The sequence below is a fragment of the Triturus cristatus genome, chromosome 4_2, assembly GCF_964204655.1.
Source record: "Triturus cristatus chromosome 4_2, aTriCri1.1, whole genome shotgun sequence".
NCBI lineage: Eukaryota > Metazoa > Chordata > Amphibia > Caudata > Salamandridae > Triturus > Triturus cristatus.
In genome coordinates, this window is record NC_140586.1 from 274151569 (window position 1) to 274166109 (window position 14541).

At 47.9% G+C, this 14541-nt stretch overlaps 1 protein-coding gene across 4 annotated transcripts in view; it reads right to left on the reverse strand.

Moving 5' to 3' along the window:
• Positions 1–14541, reverse strand: part of NUF2 (NUF2 component of NDC80 kinetochore complex) — a 198437-nt gene that overhangs the window by 47244 nt on the left and 136652 nt on the right. For all 4 annotated transcript variants that reach the window (XM_085601504.1, XM_085601505.1, XM_085601502.1 and 1 more), the window contains exon 9: positions 7771–7833. In XM_085601504.1, coding sequence (XP_085457630.1) covers positions 7771–7833 — 63 coding nt within the window. The remainder of the gene's footprint in view (positions 1–7770; positions 7834–14541) is intronic.

The following is a 14541-nucleotide window of genomic DNA, read 5'->3' on the forward strand; positions in this document are numbered from 1 at the left end:
AGTTATGGTGGTGCTGCGCTCTGTTTTTGGTTTTCTAGATTGTACGTGCATGGAGGAAGTTTCCTTTCTGCACAGGGGGACACTGTGGATGGCACAGTGTTAACATTGAGCACGCCACATGACAGATTAATATATACTTGTGCAATACGTTAACAGAGGTGCTGACTGTTCTCTTAGTTACCACTGCCATCATTTTGATATTACAAGATGTTAGTCTTGACTGCCACCGAGAGCATACAAAGGTCAAGGATCTCAGCCGCCCGCCGCACCACCACTACATATGTAGTTCCTTCCTCCGTAGCCACAGTAGGGTGAGAAAGCATGCCGGTATCACAGGAGATGTGCCCAGTCCGCTGGCATCACCCAGTTCCTCACACTAGTCCATATCCTGCTCCCACTGTTATTCTAAAGGGGCAGTGACTGCTCTCATTTCTCCCCTACAGCTAGCCCTTCAGAATATGGCTCAGGCTCCGACCTAAGACGCGGGGGTCCTGTCGGCGCCGTAATTGGCATTGGTCGACGCAGCTCCAGCTCCGTGTCGTTGGGGATAAGAATGTGGCTGGCGCTTGGAGCATCGGGACCAGCACCAGGGAAGGTCATAGTGTAACAACCGGCGCCGGTTCGGATCCATGAGGGCCCACTGGGGCAGGGGCCGGAGCAGCCAGTGCGGAACCAGATGGAACCCCCTCCGACTCAGAGGGGCCCGAAGGTGTGTCGGAGGGGTCGGGCAGCTCAAAAATGAGGCGCATGGCGTCATAAAATTCCTTTATTTGAGATGGGGAAGCTCTGGCTCTCGGAAAACATGGGAGACGCAGAGTCGGCCTAGGCGTTGGTTCCGAGGAACCAGGCCTCAAACGCCGATGTTCCTTCGCCGCGCCAACCTACGGACGAGGAGAAGTCGAAGTGCACTTTGACTTCTTGTGTTTTTTTGCCTTTTACCTGAGTGCCCAGACGATTTCGAGTGGGAAGAAGAGGACTTCAAATTCCTAGAAGGGTCCCAAAACCTCTCTCTCGTGCAGGGCTGTGACTTCTGCTGAATCACATGCTGGGCCGCTAGAAGCTCCAGGGACAGCTCCCTCAAAGCATTCGGTGCAATGGCCAGGCAGTCAGAACACAACTTGGAGGCGTGGTTGCGCTCCAAGCACCATTAACACACAAGGTGCAGGTTTGTAACAGACATTGCGCAGTTACAGGAGCCACAAGAGTTTAAAACCGGTCTTCCTCAATGACATCCTCGACACACCAGAAGGAAACCTAAACAAATAACAAAATGTCGCAAAAATCCTGTCAAAAACGGACATAGGGGTAGCTCTTCTCCTGCATCAGCGCTGGCTGGCGTGGAAAGAAAAGAACTGACTTCAGCGCGCCGAGGTGGCATCTATATAGGGGATGCAGAGGTCACTTCCGGCGCGGACGACGCCACACGAGTCGACCGACGCCATCTACCAGGTGTACTGCTTGTGAAAAATCTTCCGGATCCAGTCTGAAGCCGAGAAAATCCATAGGTAAGGAATCTGCTGCTAGATGTCACTATCAGATACAATAAAACATTATGGTACAATGCACATATTACAATTGATTTATCACACAGTTTTAAATCTATCATATCATAAACAGGTTAAACAAAATTGCAGTAATCAGGGTTGGAAGCCAATTATGTCCTAAAATTCAAGCTGCTGAATGTGCAAAGTATCGCAAAGTTAAGAATAAAAACATTTTTGGGATCTTCATCTCTACCTTATCATAACATTATGTAGAGCAGGTAGCTAGTCAGATCTACATTAGGTAGTGTATAAAAGGGTACGAGAAATACATAAAAGATTATGATACAATACATAAGTTATATTGAGCTTATCGCTCGGTTTTAAATCTTCAACAGATTAAAAGCAATTTCGGTAATCAACGTTGGGAGTCAGCCAGTCATGTCCTAAAATTCAAAGTGTCAAATGTGCAATATCTCAGAGTTTTTAAGAATAAGCAGATAAGAAAAAACAATAAATAAATGCCAGCTTGTGACCATCATCTCTACCATGTCGTAGCATTATATGGCATAGTGAACTCCGCAGGTCTACATTGCATGGTGTGCAAGAAGAATTGGGCCCACATGTTTATGGGATACATAAAAGAAATAGAGAGAAATGTGGAGCTATTAGTTATAGACGTTGCCCTGCACTAAAAATCTGCTGCCAACATATCAGCTGTCGGTTACATTTAGACCAAACTCCATTATTTCAGATTGAATGTTAATCTTTCCAAGAGAATCAGCGATAGCAATACCACATCGTTGGCATATAGAAGGACAGGAGTCGGGTGAGTGCCTACTCTTGGAACGTCAGTTCACCTGCTATAATATTCTGTCCACCCCATTGATATATAATGAAAACAAAAACGGGGCGAGGACACATCCTTGTCTAATTCCTCTTGCAACCCTCAAGCTTGGCATGCATTTCCTGTTCATGCCATAGCGTACTCGTTCACTTAAAAAGGTATATAGCTGTGACAGATGTGAGATAATCTATTCCGGTGCACCCATTTCTATTATAGTCTCCCATAACTTTTTGTGGTTCACAAGATCAAAGGCACTACTCAGGTCAGCAAAACAGATGAAAGTGCTCTACCGTCCCTTGGGTATATTTACTAATCAGGAGATTTAAGTCGATTCATTACTCCACTGTACTAATATACCTTCTGAACCCTTACTGTGAATCTGTCAGCACATGGTTATCTATTGCCCAGGTTTCTAGCCTCTCCAAGATGATTCTGCCCATCATTTTAGCAGAGGAGTCCAGAAGGGATATTGAACGACAAAACTGAACGGTGGCGGTGCAGAACGCCAGGACACTCCTCAGAGAAGATTTGCGCCAAATAAGTGCCCATTCATTCAACATTTTACATCTCCTCCGTCCTCCTTCTTAAATATTGGGACTAATATGTTATCTGTCCAAGTGGAGGGGATACACCCTTGTGCTGTGGCACTACATAGCTGACTCAAAACTGGGGTCCATAGTGTAATATAAGATTTGAAAGTGTCTATTGGGACCCCATCACGGCCAGGGGCTCACCCATTGACACATTTTTTTGATTGCAAGGATTACTTATTCTAGACTTACATGTTTTAACAATACTAGTGATGGGGAAAGTGTATTGCCTGGGGATGAGGGAACACTCATTATTTTGGCTAAAAATACTTCAAAAGTGGTTATTCCAATCTACCTGGGAAACAAGCACATCCAGCTTTGGTGCAAGGTGGTCCTTGAGGAATGGGTTGTTTATAATTTTCCAAATCAGCAAGGTGTGTCCAGTTTCCGCATCCTGTTCCACACTGGCCCAAGCTTGCTCTTGTAATTCTCTTTACCCAGCACCCACCGAATGCTTGTAAATGAGTCTTAACTTTTTAACCTCCTCCCTATTTCTTGGGGTTAACTGCAGGCCTGGGCGTAATTCGTGGAGTGTCGCTACGCGGAACTACGCAAAGTGACTAAAAACTCTGTGGAGCTCGGCAAGTAGCCAGAGTGCAGTGCGAACTGCCGTTCACGGGGATCTTCCTGCCGCCCAAGTAGAAATTCTACCCGAGCAGCAGCTCACGCTCTGCAACTTACAGTCCGCTAGTAGGGAAAAAAACCTCACTTCGTTACAGGGAGCAGAATTTTCTGCACTCCGCGAGCACCGCAAAGTGCGGAGTGCAGAAAACTCTGCAACCTCCGTAAACGGAGCGGAGTTCACCGCCCAGGCTTAGTTAACTGTCATGACTTCTTTAGGTTCCGATTGGCCAGTGAGCAATTGTGGTGAAACCGACCTGGGTTCTTTCTAGTTGAGCCATTATTTACTACTTTTAATGTATTGGCAATTGCCAATGTGATTTTCCCAAAGGCTCCCACAATCTTTTCTGTAGGAGCACCCCATTCTGTACAGGTGATAAATTCATAATTCTTATCTTTTACGATAGTTTGCAGGAGGGCGGATTAATTTACTCCAGTCCACTTAAGGCTTACTCCGTTATTACTCACTGTCTCAATGTGTGCTGCCAATTGCAGGGTTTTCCCATGTTTGTTTTTGATATTAAGAGTAAGGGTTAGAGGGAAGTGATAGCTAAAATTAGTGGGTTCTATCTGCAAAGATTCTAACATCTCTGCTCCTTTTGCTGAGAGAATTTTTTGATCAATAATCGAACATCTGCCGTTACCTTGGAAAGTGGGCAGTGGGGCTTTATTCTTGTCAACACACTGCTCCAACAATTCTAAATTGAGTTTGGTTAACACTTCAATAATGGTCTCTCCATATATAGGTTTCGAGGAAAGTGTGACTGAGCACTCCTGAAACCAACCGTGTCCACACATACCTCTCTAGATGTGTGCTGGCATTTACTAGTGTTATAACCCCCCCACCCAAATATATACACATCCTGCTTTGCTCATTTACACATTTTCCAGTTCTATCTAGATTGGTGACTTCCTTATTTCTAGTCTTGTTAAAAACACGACTATATAAATGTATCAGTAGCATATGTATTTTCATGTCAAACTGAAAGTAAGAGGATTCAGAATATAATTTCTTTAAGACTACCAATGCTATCATTGAAATTTACACCGCCAGTCCTCCCTTTGCCAGCCCGCTATTCGAGGAGGTGGAAGGGCTAGTTATGGAGACCAACTTCAATGCTGAAACTTCACAACTGCCAGGGTTCCTGCAAGCAAAATCAGTTGTGCAGTTTATATGACTTAACCATTCTTTGTTATCCATTTTATTTTTAACTCTGGCAACCATCCATGATATAATGACAAGTGTACTGCTGTTATAACTTCTACCTATTTTCACCCCCGTCTTCTTGATGGAATGTAATTTTCCCCAGTCCCTTCTGATCCACCTCAGTACCAATGTCCTTTTGTTGTCAATCCTGTATGCTGAGGCTGGAAAGGGGGGCGAATCTATTACAATGGATCACAGGGGTATCCATTCTGGGATTAATAGGTTGGTACCACAGTGAAAACCTCTGCGGTTTTAGGTAATTTACTCAGGGTTTGTAGAAAAAAACTGTGGTACAGCTGGAATCTTTCCATCAAGGCTATTATGGATCTGTTGTCTTCAATGGAGGTTTAGGAAAAGTTACTTTACCAGAGCTGGGTGTCGAAAGTTAACTACAAAACAATCTCCATGCCCTGTTTTCGGAGTGACCCCAACCCAGTTTACTCTCCTAACCATTATTATTTCATGCTACAAGAAATTAATGTCACTAATATTGTCTGACATCCAATGTACTATTTTAATTTTCAGGTCACTCCAGTTCTCTTTAGAATGTGAGTGTAATGTGGGGACATCGTTCAAGACAATGACGTAAAGGGTAGCACCCGGCAGTATGTGTAAAGTGTCTGTGACAGTTGGCAGTGATTACGCACCGACTTCTTCTGCGATCGTTTGGTGGCTTTGGTCCTTAGTGTTGTTGGGATATTGAGATCCCCCTACCGGTTAATGCGTGGTGGGTATACACTGTGCGCCCTGGATGATGGTGGCACTTGAAAGGGCTTTTTGGAACTAAATGTTCTCTTTCAGAGATGGCATTCTCTATTATAGCATTGGTTTCCATTTGTGGTCTTGATCCATACTGAATTTTGCCGGGTACATTTTGACATGTTCTCAAGTGTAATAACCCTCTCTTTGACTTCTCTTATTTCTGATAGGGGCTTCCTTTCTATGTTATCCAGTTTTACGCAGACTCTTTTCAATCACTCCCAAATCTTTGATATGAACTCTTCCTGCTCCTTATCCCAGCCCTTTGGATTATCACCTTTGTTGCTCATTTTGGCACCCGTGAGCCTGATGGTCTTCTTCAAATTTGTATCCAGGTAAGCCCAAGACATACTTAGCAGCATCATGTGTCTTGGATTACCTAGGCTAAGAAATTCTTAAATTCATTGGGGATGGCCGCCAAGATCTCGCTATCCATACCCTACAGGTCATGTGTGTAACATCTCAACAAACTGACAATTTTTAGGAACCTCAGAGGCAAACGGTGGTGGAAAAGATTTTTCCCAAATACGTCAACGCACTTGGATTCTCCGTCTAGCGGTACATGAAGAAAGGTTTTGGGATTCACTTTACTTGTGGCAGATCAAACTACCAAGCTTTCAAGAGTCACATGAGGAGTCATAAAATCCAGGTACCCAGGGGCAGGCCTATAATGACTAGCCGCTGGAAGACTTACAGGGGGAGGGAATATGGCTTAGACCAGGTGATCATAAAAATTTCTATCAAAGCCTTATTAAAATCAGCAAGAGATCTGAGGTGGCAGGCCCAGGCTGGAAGCTTACCATCAGTTAATTTGTCCCAGTTGCCATAGTAGGAACTCTGAAGGTACAAAACTTCTGCGCACTACTACCACAAAAGAGTCAATCTCCTTAGAACGTGCCCAGATCCAACCCGTTCTCAGGGGCCACTGGCACGCTGCAGGAATAGGGAAAAAAAGGACTATTCGTGGTAGGAGGTGTGGCCACAGATGGCCCAGCATTAAAGATGCTACTGCTTCTAAGAGGCAAATGCAAGTCACATCTTGGCTTGCCAACTCCTTTACATAGGCAGACAGACTCGCATCTCCTCCAGAGGGGAAAACCCGATGCAGAGCCAGTTTCCCGGAGGGGTGGTTAATTATACTGGACACACTTCAGGGATGTGCCCATAGCTGTGACCTAGGGAAGAAGTCTTGACATTTTGGATTTGGCCATTGATGCACTGTGGGATGGTTTAGTGTCAAGCCCACAGGAAATGATGAGAGAGTTGAATTGACCTGTGGGAATTGTATCCCCATTGGCTAGTGAGTCCTTCTCACCGACAAACTCTAAATTGGCATTAAAGTGGCACCCCTGGCTTCCAGTCTCAGATCACTGCTGGACTCGGAAAGGGCAGGAGAAGGACTGCAACTGCTGAACCTGTGGACCTCAGAAAGAAACGCTGCACTAAGGAAGACTGCACCTGCTGAGCTAAGACAGGACTTCAGAAAGAGAAGTGCTGCTCTCACGGTCAATGTCGTGGTGAGAGACATCAAGGGATGGACCTGCTCCCACTCATGCCAGGGACCAGTGAGTGGACACAAAAGGCTAGTTGGGTAGCCTCCTGTTAAGCTTCAGGGGCACAAAAGCTAAACAAGCCTGCATTTGCAAAGTGGCAAGCTGACCAGTAGTAACTGACTTGCTCTAGACTCCGCTGGTGTAGCCCGGGAGATCAAGTCCGAGGCCCCAAGATATACCTCTCTGATCCTGCACCTTTGTTTGGTGCTAGAGTGAACTCTTTCTTGCCACATAACTAAAACTTGTGAGCCTAAAGAAAAAGATAATTTTTTTTGAGCACACAGTCTGAGGCTCAGACTACTACTAGTTGCTGGTTTGTGAGTAGCCTTGAATGTTGTCAAGACCAAGGCTCCACCGGACCGCTGGACCTCAGCTAGTATTGGGGAGAACTCTATGATGAAGCATGCCACTCTGTTTATTAGTGGGTGAGAGGTCTTTCATACAAAAGAAGATTTTGTTTCTCCTAGTTAGATTTAGGGAGCTCTTAGTGTAACAACTAGTGGGGTGACTCCCACTCTTGATTACTATGATGATATTGGGAAGCTGGATCAACTCATGAAGAAACTGCTCCTCTACTACCTCTTGAATGAGCCTAATTCCCAGAATCTACAATTTGCGGAATAAATTCTACTTTTTTATCAAAATCAAAACTTCAAAAATGTGTAATTAGCATTTTGCTGGAGACTGTGACAAAACAAAATGTAGGCCTTACCAGTCTTTTGGCATGTGCAGCATACTCAGTCTTCTTTTGGGCAAACTTTTCTTGCAACGCTGCCTTGTGAAGAAAAATGATAAAAAAAATATATTAACTAAAAATGTCAAATGCATATTTTTCATCATTTGGAAAGTACAGCACGATTAATTGAAGGCAGAAAAGGCTAATATTCATGCCTAACTTTAATTCAACTCAAGATCCGTAGAGATTGGGAAGGAGATCGGGGCAATCCCATAACGGATGATCAGTGGAAAGCATGCTGTGCTGCCACCAAAAACATCTCCCTCAATAGCCGACATGAATTGATCCATTTTAAATTCCTTCGTAGAATGTACATCACCCCAGCAAAAATTCACTGGATAGACCCCTCTAAACCACACACGTGCCGTAAATGCAATGCAGCACACGCTGACTTTGCCCATGTTGCATGGACTTGCCCTCGTATATACTCATACTGGTCTGAAGAACACAAAACACTGAGCAACATGATTCACATACCCTTAGACCCACTCCCAAGATTGCCCTCCTAGGCTACGTGGTTCAGTTCCCCAAAAAATGTTGTGGCCATATGTCTATTACTGGCCAAAAGAGAATTAGCCATTCACTAGGGTAACAAATCCGCACCCACAATCAAGAACTGGATGGGCAGTTTAGCTTCCTGCTCCATGTGAAGTGAAGAAACGCGTTACTTACCTGTAACAGCAGTTATCCAGTATTGGTGTCTTTCATAGATTCACATGCCTGAATCATTCCCCGTCGTCGAGACGGGAGCCTCCGGTACATAAAAAAGTAATGTCCTATAGACATACATAGGGAAAAATAGGCCTAAGGGCCTCCCCTTAGCCGCCTATCTTAGTCCTTATGTAAAAAGGACCAAACTCTTAGAGTCAGCCAATCGGCTATCACCTCCCTCTAGAACCTTCCTGGCAGGAGCCTCAGTCCCTCAGATTTTCGTACGCACCAAGCTAGGTAGGCGTAATATAGTTAGAGAGAGGCGTGAGTCCTTCCAGGGGAGGCGGGAGGGTTGCATGTGAATCTATGAAAGACACCAATACTGGATAACTGCTGTTACAGGTAAGTAACGCGTTTCTTATCCAGTATTAGGGGTGTCTTTCATAGATTCACATGCCTGAATCAGAGTAGTTAGCAATACATTATGCACATTTCTGATGTAACATGCCGTATAGTTATTTTAGATAATACACATATTACCATAACAGTTTGAAACATTGGCATACATCAAACAGTAAAACAGTAAATAATGTGCATACCAGGAAGGCGGGTTGTTGGAAGGCTCACCTCACTGGAACAGATGGCGGAGCACCGCCTGGCCCCACTGCCGCATCCTTCGTAAGTTCGGCATCCAGGCAGTAGTGTCTGGAGAAGGTATGCGGTGACTTCCACGTCGCCGCTCTACAGATGTCCAAAATCGGCACTCCAGCAAACAGCGCTGCTGACGTGGACATCGCTCTGGTGGAGTGTGCTTCCACCCTGTCTCGCAACGGCCGTCCGGCCCCTTCATGGCAGAACGCTATTGCAGAAGAGATCCACCTTGAAATGCTCTGTTTTGTTAGAGGCATACCCAGCCTTGGTCTGCTGTAGGCCACAAATAACTGCGAAGACTTTCGGAAGGTTTTCGTCTTGTCTATATAAAACTTAAGACACCGTTTGAGATCCAGAGAATGGAGCGTCCTTTCTGCTGCCGTGGTAGGGTTTGCAAAGAAGGAGCGTAGGACCACCGGCTCGTTGAGGTGAAAGTCTGAAGGCACTTTCGGTATGAACTTGGGATTTGTCCTCAGCACCACCCTGTCCTGTTTGAACTGCATGAAGGGCTCCCGAATGGAGAGAGCTTGCAACTCGCTGACCCTCCTGGCAGATGTTAGAGCGAGTAATAGAGCCGTTTTCCATGAGATGTACTTGATGGAAGCTCGGTGAATGGGCTCAAAGGGGTGCTTCATGAGTTGGTTAAGGACCAAGTTGAGGTGCCATGTCGGTGGGACCCGTCGAGGTCTTGGAAAGGACCTATAAAGACCCTTAAGGAACTGTTTAACAAGTCTACTGGACCAGAGAGACGGGCCTTTGAAAGTCCTGGTAAAACGTGAAATTGCCGCCAGATGCACTTTTATGGATGCATGCGCTAATCCGGACTGTGCCAAGAGCAGGAGATATGGTAATATCTGTTCGGGCGTGATATGAAGTGGTCTCAGGCCCTTCTCCGAGCACCAAACGCAGAAGCGCTTCCATTTGAGAGAGTAGGTTTTGTTGGTACTGTCCGCCCTCGCTTTTGCTAGCACGTCCCTGCATTCCTGCGGGATGTTCAAATGGCAGAACTCTCTGTGCTCAGGAGCCAGGCCGATAACCTGAGCGATTGGAGGTTCGGGAAATGCACCTGCCCGTTGGACATTGTCAGCAGGTTCGGGTGCTGTGTTAGACGAATCGGTGTCCTGATGGAGAGGCGATGAAGGTCCGAGAACCAGTGCTGCCTCGGCCAGTACGGGGCGATCAGAATTAGGGTACAGGGCTCCGCCTTCATCTTCCTGAGGACCCTGGGAATCATCGGGAACGGTGGAAAGGCGTACGCAAATACGCTGAACCAGCCTATGGAAAAGGCATTTCCGAGCGACTCCGGTTGGGGATGCCAGCTTGCGTAGCTTGGGCATTTGGCGTTCTCCCTGGTGGCGAACAGGTCGATTCGTGGAACCCCCCACTCCGAGAATACGTGTGTTAGTGCACTCTCGTTGAGCTCCCATTCGTGGGAGAGGGATTTCTGCCTGCTTAGGGCGTCCGCAATGGTGTTGTCCTTTCCCGGGACGTAGTCCGCCCTGAGGGTGATCCCCTGAAGAACAAGCCAGTTCCAGATCTTCTGCGATTCGCGCGATAGAGTGAGCGAACGCGTTCCTCCCTGCTTGTTCAGATAATGCATCGTCGTGGTGTTGTCCGTTCTGACGAGCACCTGGGAGTTCTGGATGCGTGGTAAAAAGGCCTGCAGCGCTAGATACACAGCCCTCAACTCCAGCAGATTGATATGGAGGCGTTGCTCCCGATCCGACCATTTGCCACTTACTCTGAGGTCCTGAAGGACAGCTCCCCAGCCCGCTAGAGATGCATCTGTGGTGATCACCAGTGGCGCTGCTGGAAGCAGGAACGGTAGTCCTCTCGAGAGGTTTCTGCAATCCTTCCACCACTCGAGACTCTTGGATATTTGCGGTGTTATGCTTATAATGTCCTCGAACGAACCTGTACTCTGAGTCCACTGGTTCGAGAGAGCCTCCTGCAGTGGGCGCATCCGCAGCCTGCAGTGAGGGATGAGTAGTATACAAGAAGACATCATTCCCAGGAGTGACTTGAAGGTGCGAACCCCTCAGGGATTTCCTTGATGCCACCGTCTTGGCCAGCGATATGATCCTGTGTTTTCTTTCGTCTGAAGGAAATGCTCTTGCGCATTCCGTATTCAGGGTAGCCCCGAGGAAGGTGATGCTTCTCGTTGGGGACATATGTGATTTCTGAAGATTGAGTGTCAATCCTAGATGTTGGAAAAGATTGGTACAAGCGTTGGAGGATTTGGTTGCGCCTACGGCCGTGGGCGCCTTGACCAGCCAGTCGTCTAGGTAGGGGAAAACTTGGTGACCCATTTGACGTAGGAAAGCTGCCACAGGAGAAAGGCACTTGGTGAAAATCCGCGGAGCGGATTTGAGGCCAAACGGAAGGACCTTGAACTGGTAGTGCTGTCCTGCCACTTCGAAACGTAGAAACTTTCTGTGCCCCCTGAGTATTGGGATGTGATAGTAAGCATCCTGAAGATCCAAGGATGTCATGAAATCTCCTTCCTCCAGAATGCCTAGGATTTCTTGGAGCGTCACCATCCTGAACGACTGACTCTTCAGGAAAGAGTTGAGTGCTCTGAGGTCCAGGATGGGCCTCCACTTCTTTTCTTTCTTGCGTATCAGAAAGAAACGGGAGTAGAATCCTTTGTCCCTCTGAGCTGATGGAACTCGCTCGATTGCTCCCTTGCTTAACATCTCCGATATTTCCCGGAGCAGCAGCCGCAGATGTCTGTGTGGAAACCTGCGGGGAGGGGTTGCAGGCGGGATGGCGGTAAATTCTAGGGAATGGCCGAATCTGAGGAGTTGGAGCACCCAACGATCTGAGGTGATGATGCGCCAATTTTTTAGGAAATGGGTCAATTTTCCTCCAATTTGTGAAGAAGAAGATGGTAGCTGGACTGGCTGGAGTAAGCGGTCACTGGCGTCCGCCGGTGCCCCTCTTCTGGTTCTTACCCCTGAAATTAGATCTTCCGTAAGATGACTGTCGACCCTGTTGATGCTTTTGCTGGTACTGGGTCTTATTCTGGAAAGAATATGAGGACTTATTCTGGAAGGATCCTCTGTAGGAGGACTGACCTCTAGATTTGTTGCCCCGAAAGGACTGGTTCCTTGCCTGCAAGGTTCCAAGCGCTCTAGCCGTGTCCGTGTCCTTTTTAATGGCTTGGAGCGCCTCGTCAATTTTATCTCCAAATAGATGCTGTCCGTCGAAGGGCATATCTAGCACCTTCGTCTGCACTTCCTGCCTGAACGACGTCGCCTTGAGCCATCCTTGGCGGCGCAGGACTGCAGCCCCAGCCAGTTGACGAAAGCCTGTCATGGCTACATCTATGGCGCAGTCGATGATCTCGGCCGCAGAAGTCTGGCCTTCGGAAAGTAGTGCCTTCACCTCATCCTGAACCGCACTCGGAAGTTCTGCTAAATATGGGGCAATATCCTCCCAAAGTTGGCGGTTATAACGCCCTAAAAGGGCTATGGAATTGGCCACCTTGATGGTCATTGCCGAAGTGGTCGAAAACCTTTTGCCTATTGTGTCTAATTTTCTGCCCTCCTTGTCCGGTGGTGCTGACAGAGGCGAGGAGGGATTTCGTGAATTTTTCTGGGCTGCTTGGGTCACGACAGAATCCGGCTTCGGGTGGCCAGTCAGGCAAGCTGGTGCCGTGGACGGTGCCTTATACTTCTTATCCAGGCGCGGAACAACCGCAGGAACTGAAGCTGGCGTCAGCATCAACTTCTTTCCCTGGTCCCAGAGGAAGTCGATGATAGGGATTGATTTGGTCGTCTTCTTCGTCTGCTCTTTAAAGTCATGGAGGAAGCATTCCGTCTCCGCCGACTCCATGACCATATGGAACCGCGTCGCAGCCCGTTCAACGAGCTTATGAAAACCACCAATATCCACAGGTGGTGAATCCGCCTGGCGCGGTTGTGGGGAAGGTGGTGAAGATGCTACATACTCCTCCTCCTCATCCTGGTCCGAATGGTCTCCCTGGACCTCTCCTTCTTCCATCTCCTCAGCCTCCTCATCCGATGACTATCACCTGAGGTGGCGGCTCATGGCAGACCTGCGTAACCGGCCGTGATTGCCTTGGGGCTGTCGTTGGGGGGTTTGTAGTTGGCACTGGGACCCCTGTATCCAGCCTTGGTGGTTCCGGGAAACGTTGTTTGTAATCCCTGATAAGGAACTTGAGGTCCTTAACTATTGCCAGAGGGAGGCAGACCATTGGAGTGACCTCCGTGCGGACTTGTTCCTGGACGGGGCGCTCCTGCGCGCTTGAGTCTTCCTGCTCCTCGTCCGTGCTTTGGCATTTGACAAACAGCTCGGAAGGGGAAGTAGCTTGTTGAAAGAGCTCCTCTTCGGACTCTTCACTCTGCAGAATCTCCAGAGGTAAATTGGTTTGGACCTTGCTTGGAGATGTTGTTTCCGGGGTAATCTGTGGTCTGGAAAGTTTGCCAGCAGATCCTTGCACAGAAACCTCCGTGGTTTTCCGTCCCACGGACGACGACGACATTCTCGTCGATGGCTTCGTCGTCGACGGTATGGCTGTCACCAACGGCGTCCCCATCGACGATATTTTCCTCGTCGACTAAGTCTTCGTCGACGATGCGGTCGTAGACGATTCAGTCGTCGTCGATGCCTTCGTCGTCGACGCTTCCGTCGTCGACGCTTCCGTCGGCGACGCTTTCGTCGACGATGCCTTGGTCGTTGACATCTTCGTCGACATCTTCGTCGACGATGCCTTCGTCGTCGACGCGCTCGTCATCGATATCCTCGTCGTCGACTCTTCCATCGACGGAGGGCTCCTCATCGACGAGGTCCTCGACGGGACTATCTTCGTCGTCGACGATGATTTAGACGACGGTTTTAAGAGTATAATAGACGAGATAGGGGTACCTGCAGACGATGATGAAGGGGTCGTCGTCGACGAGCGGACCGACGCCGCTGTGGATGTGGACACGGTTGTCGTTGCTGTGGAGACATGTCCTGATGGCCTTTTTTGCGCAGAGGATGGTGTCGCAATTTTTGTGGCCGACAGAGTAGGCTTCTTGAACGTGAGAGAGACCTTGTCAGACACTGAAGATTTCGAAGATCTTGCCTCTGAAGACGTCTTGTGTGTCTTCTTAGGAGGAGCGTCTGAGGGGCCAGGAGATGTCACTCTCGGCCTCTTCAGGGAGACTTCAGAGGCTCCGGAAAAGCTCGCCTCTGAGGACACCACACTCTCTCTGTCCTTGAGCCTGTCCAGCCAAATAAGCAGGCGGCCCTCCCTGTCTCTCAAGGTCTTATGTGGAAAAGACCTACATATTTTACAGTCCTTAGGGACGTGGTCCGGATAAAGGCAATACAAGCATAGTTCATGCTTGTCGTCCACATGAAGCCTCTTCTTCCCACATGAAGAACAAGCCCTGAAAAGGGCTTTCTTCTGGGATTCAGACATGCCAGGAGTTGTAG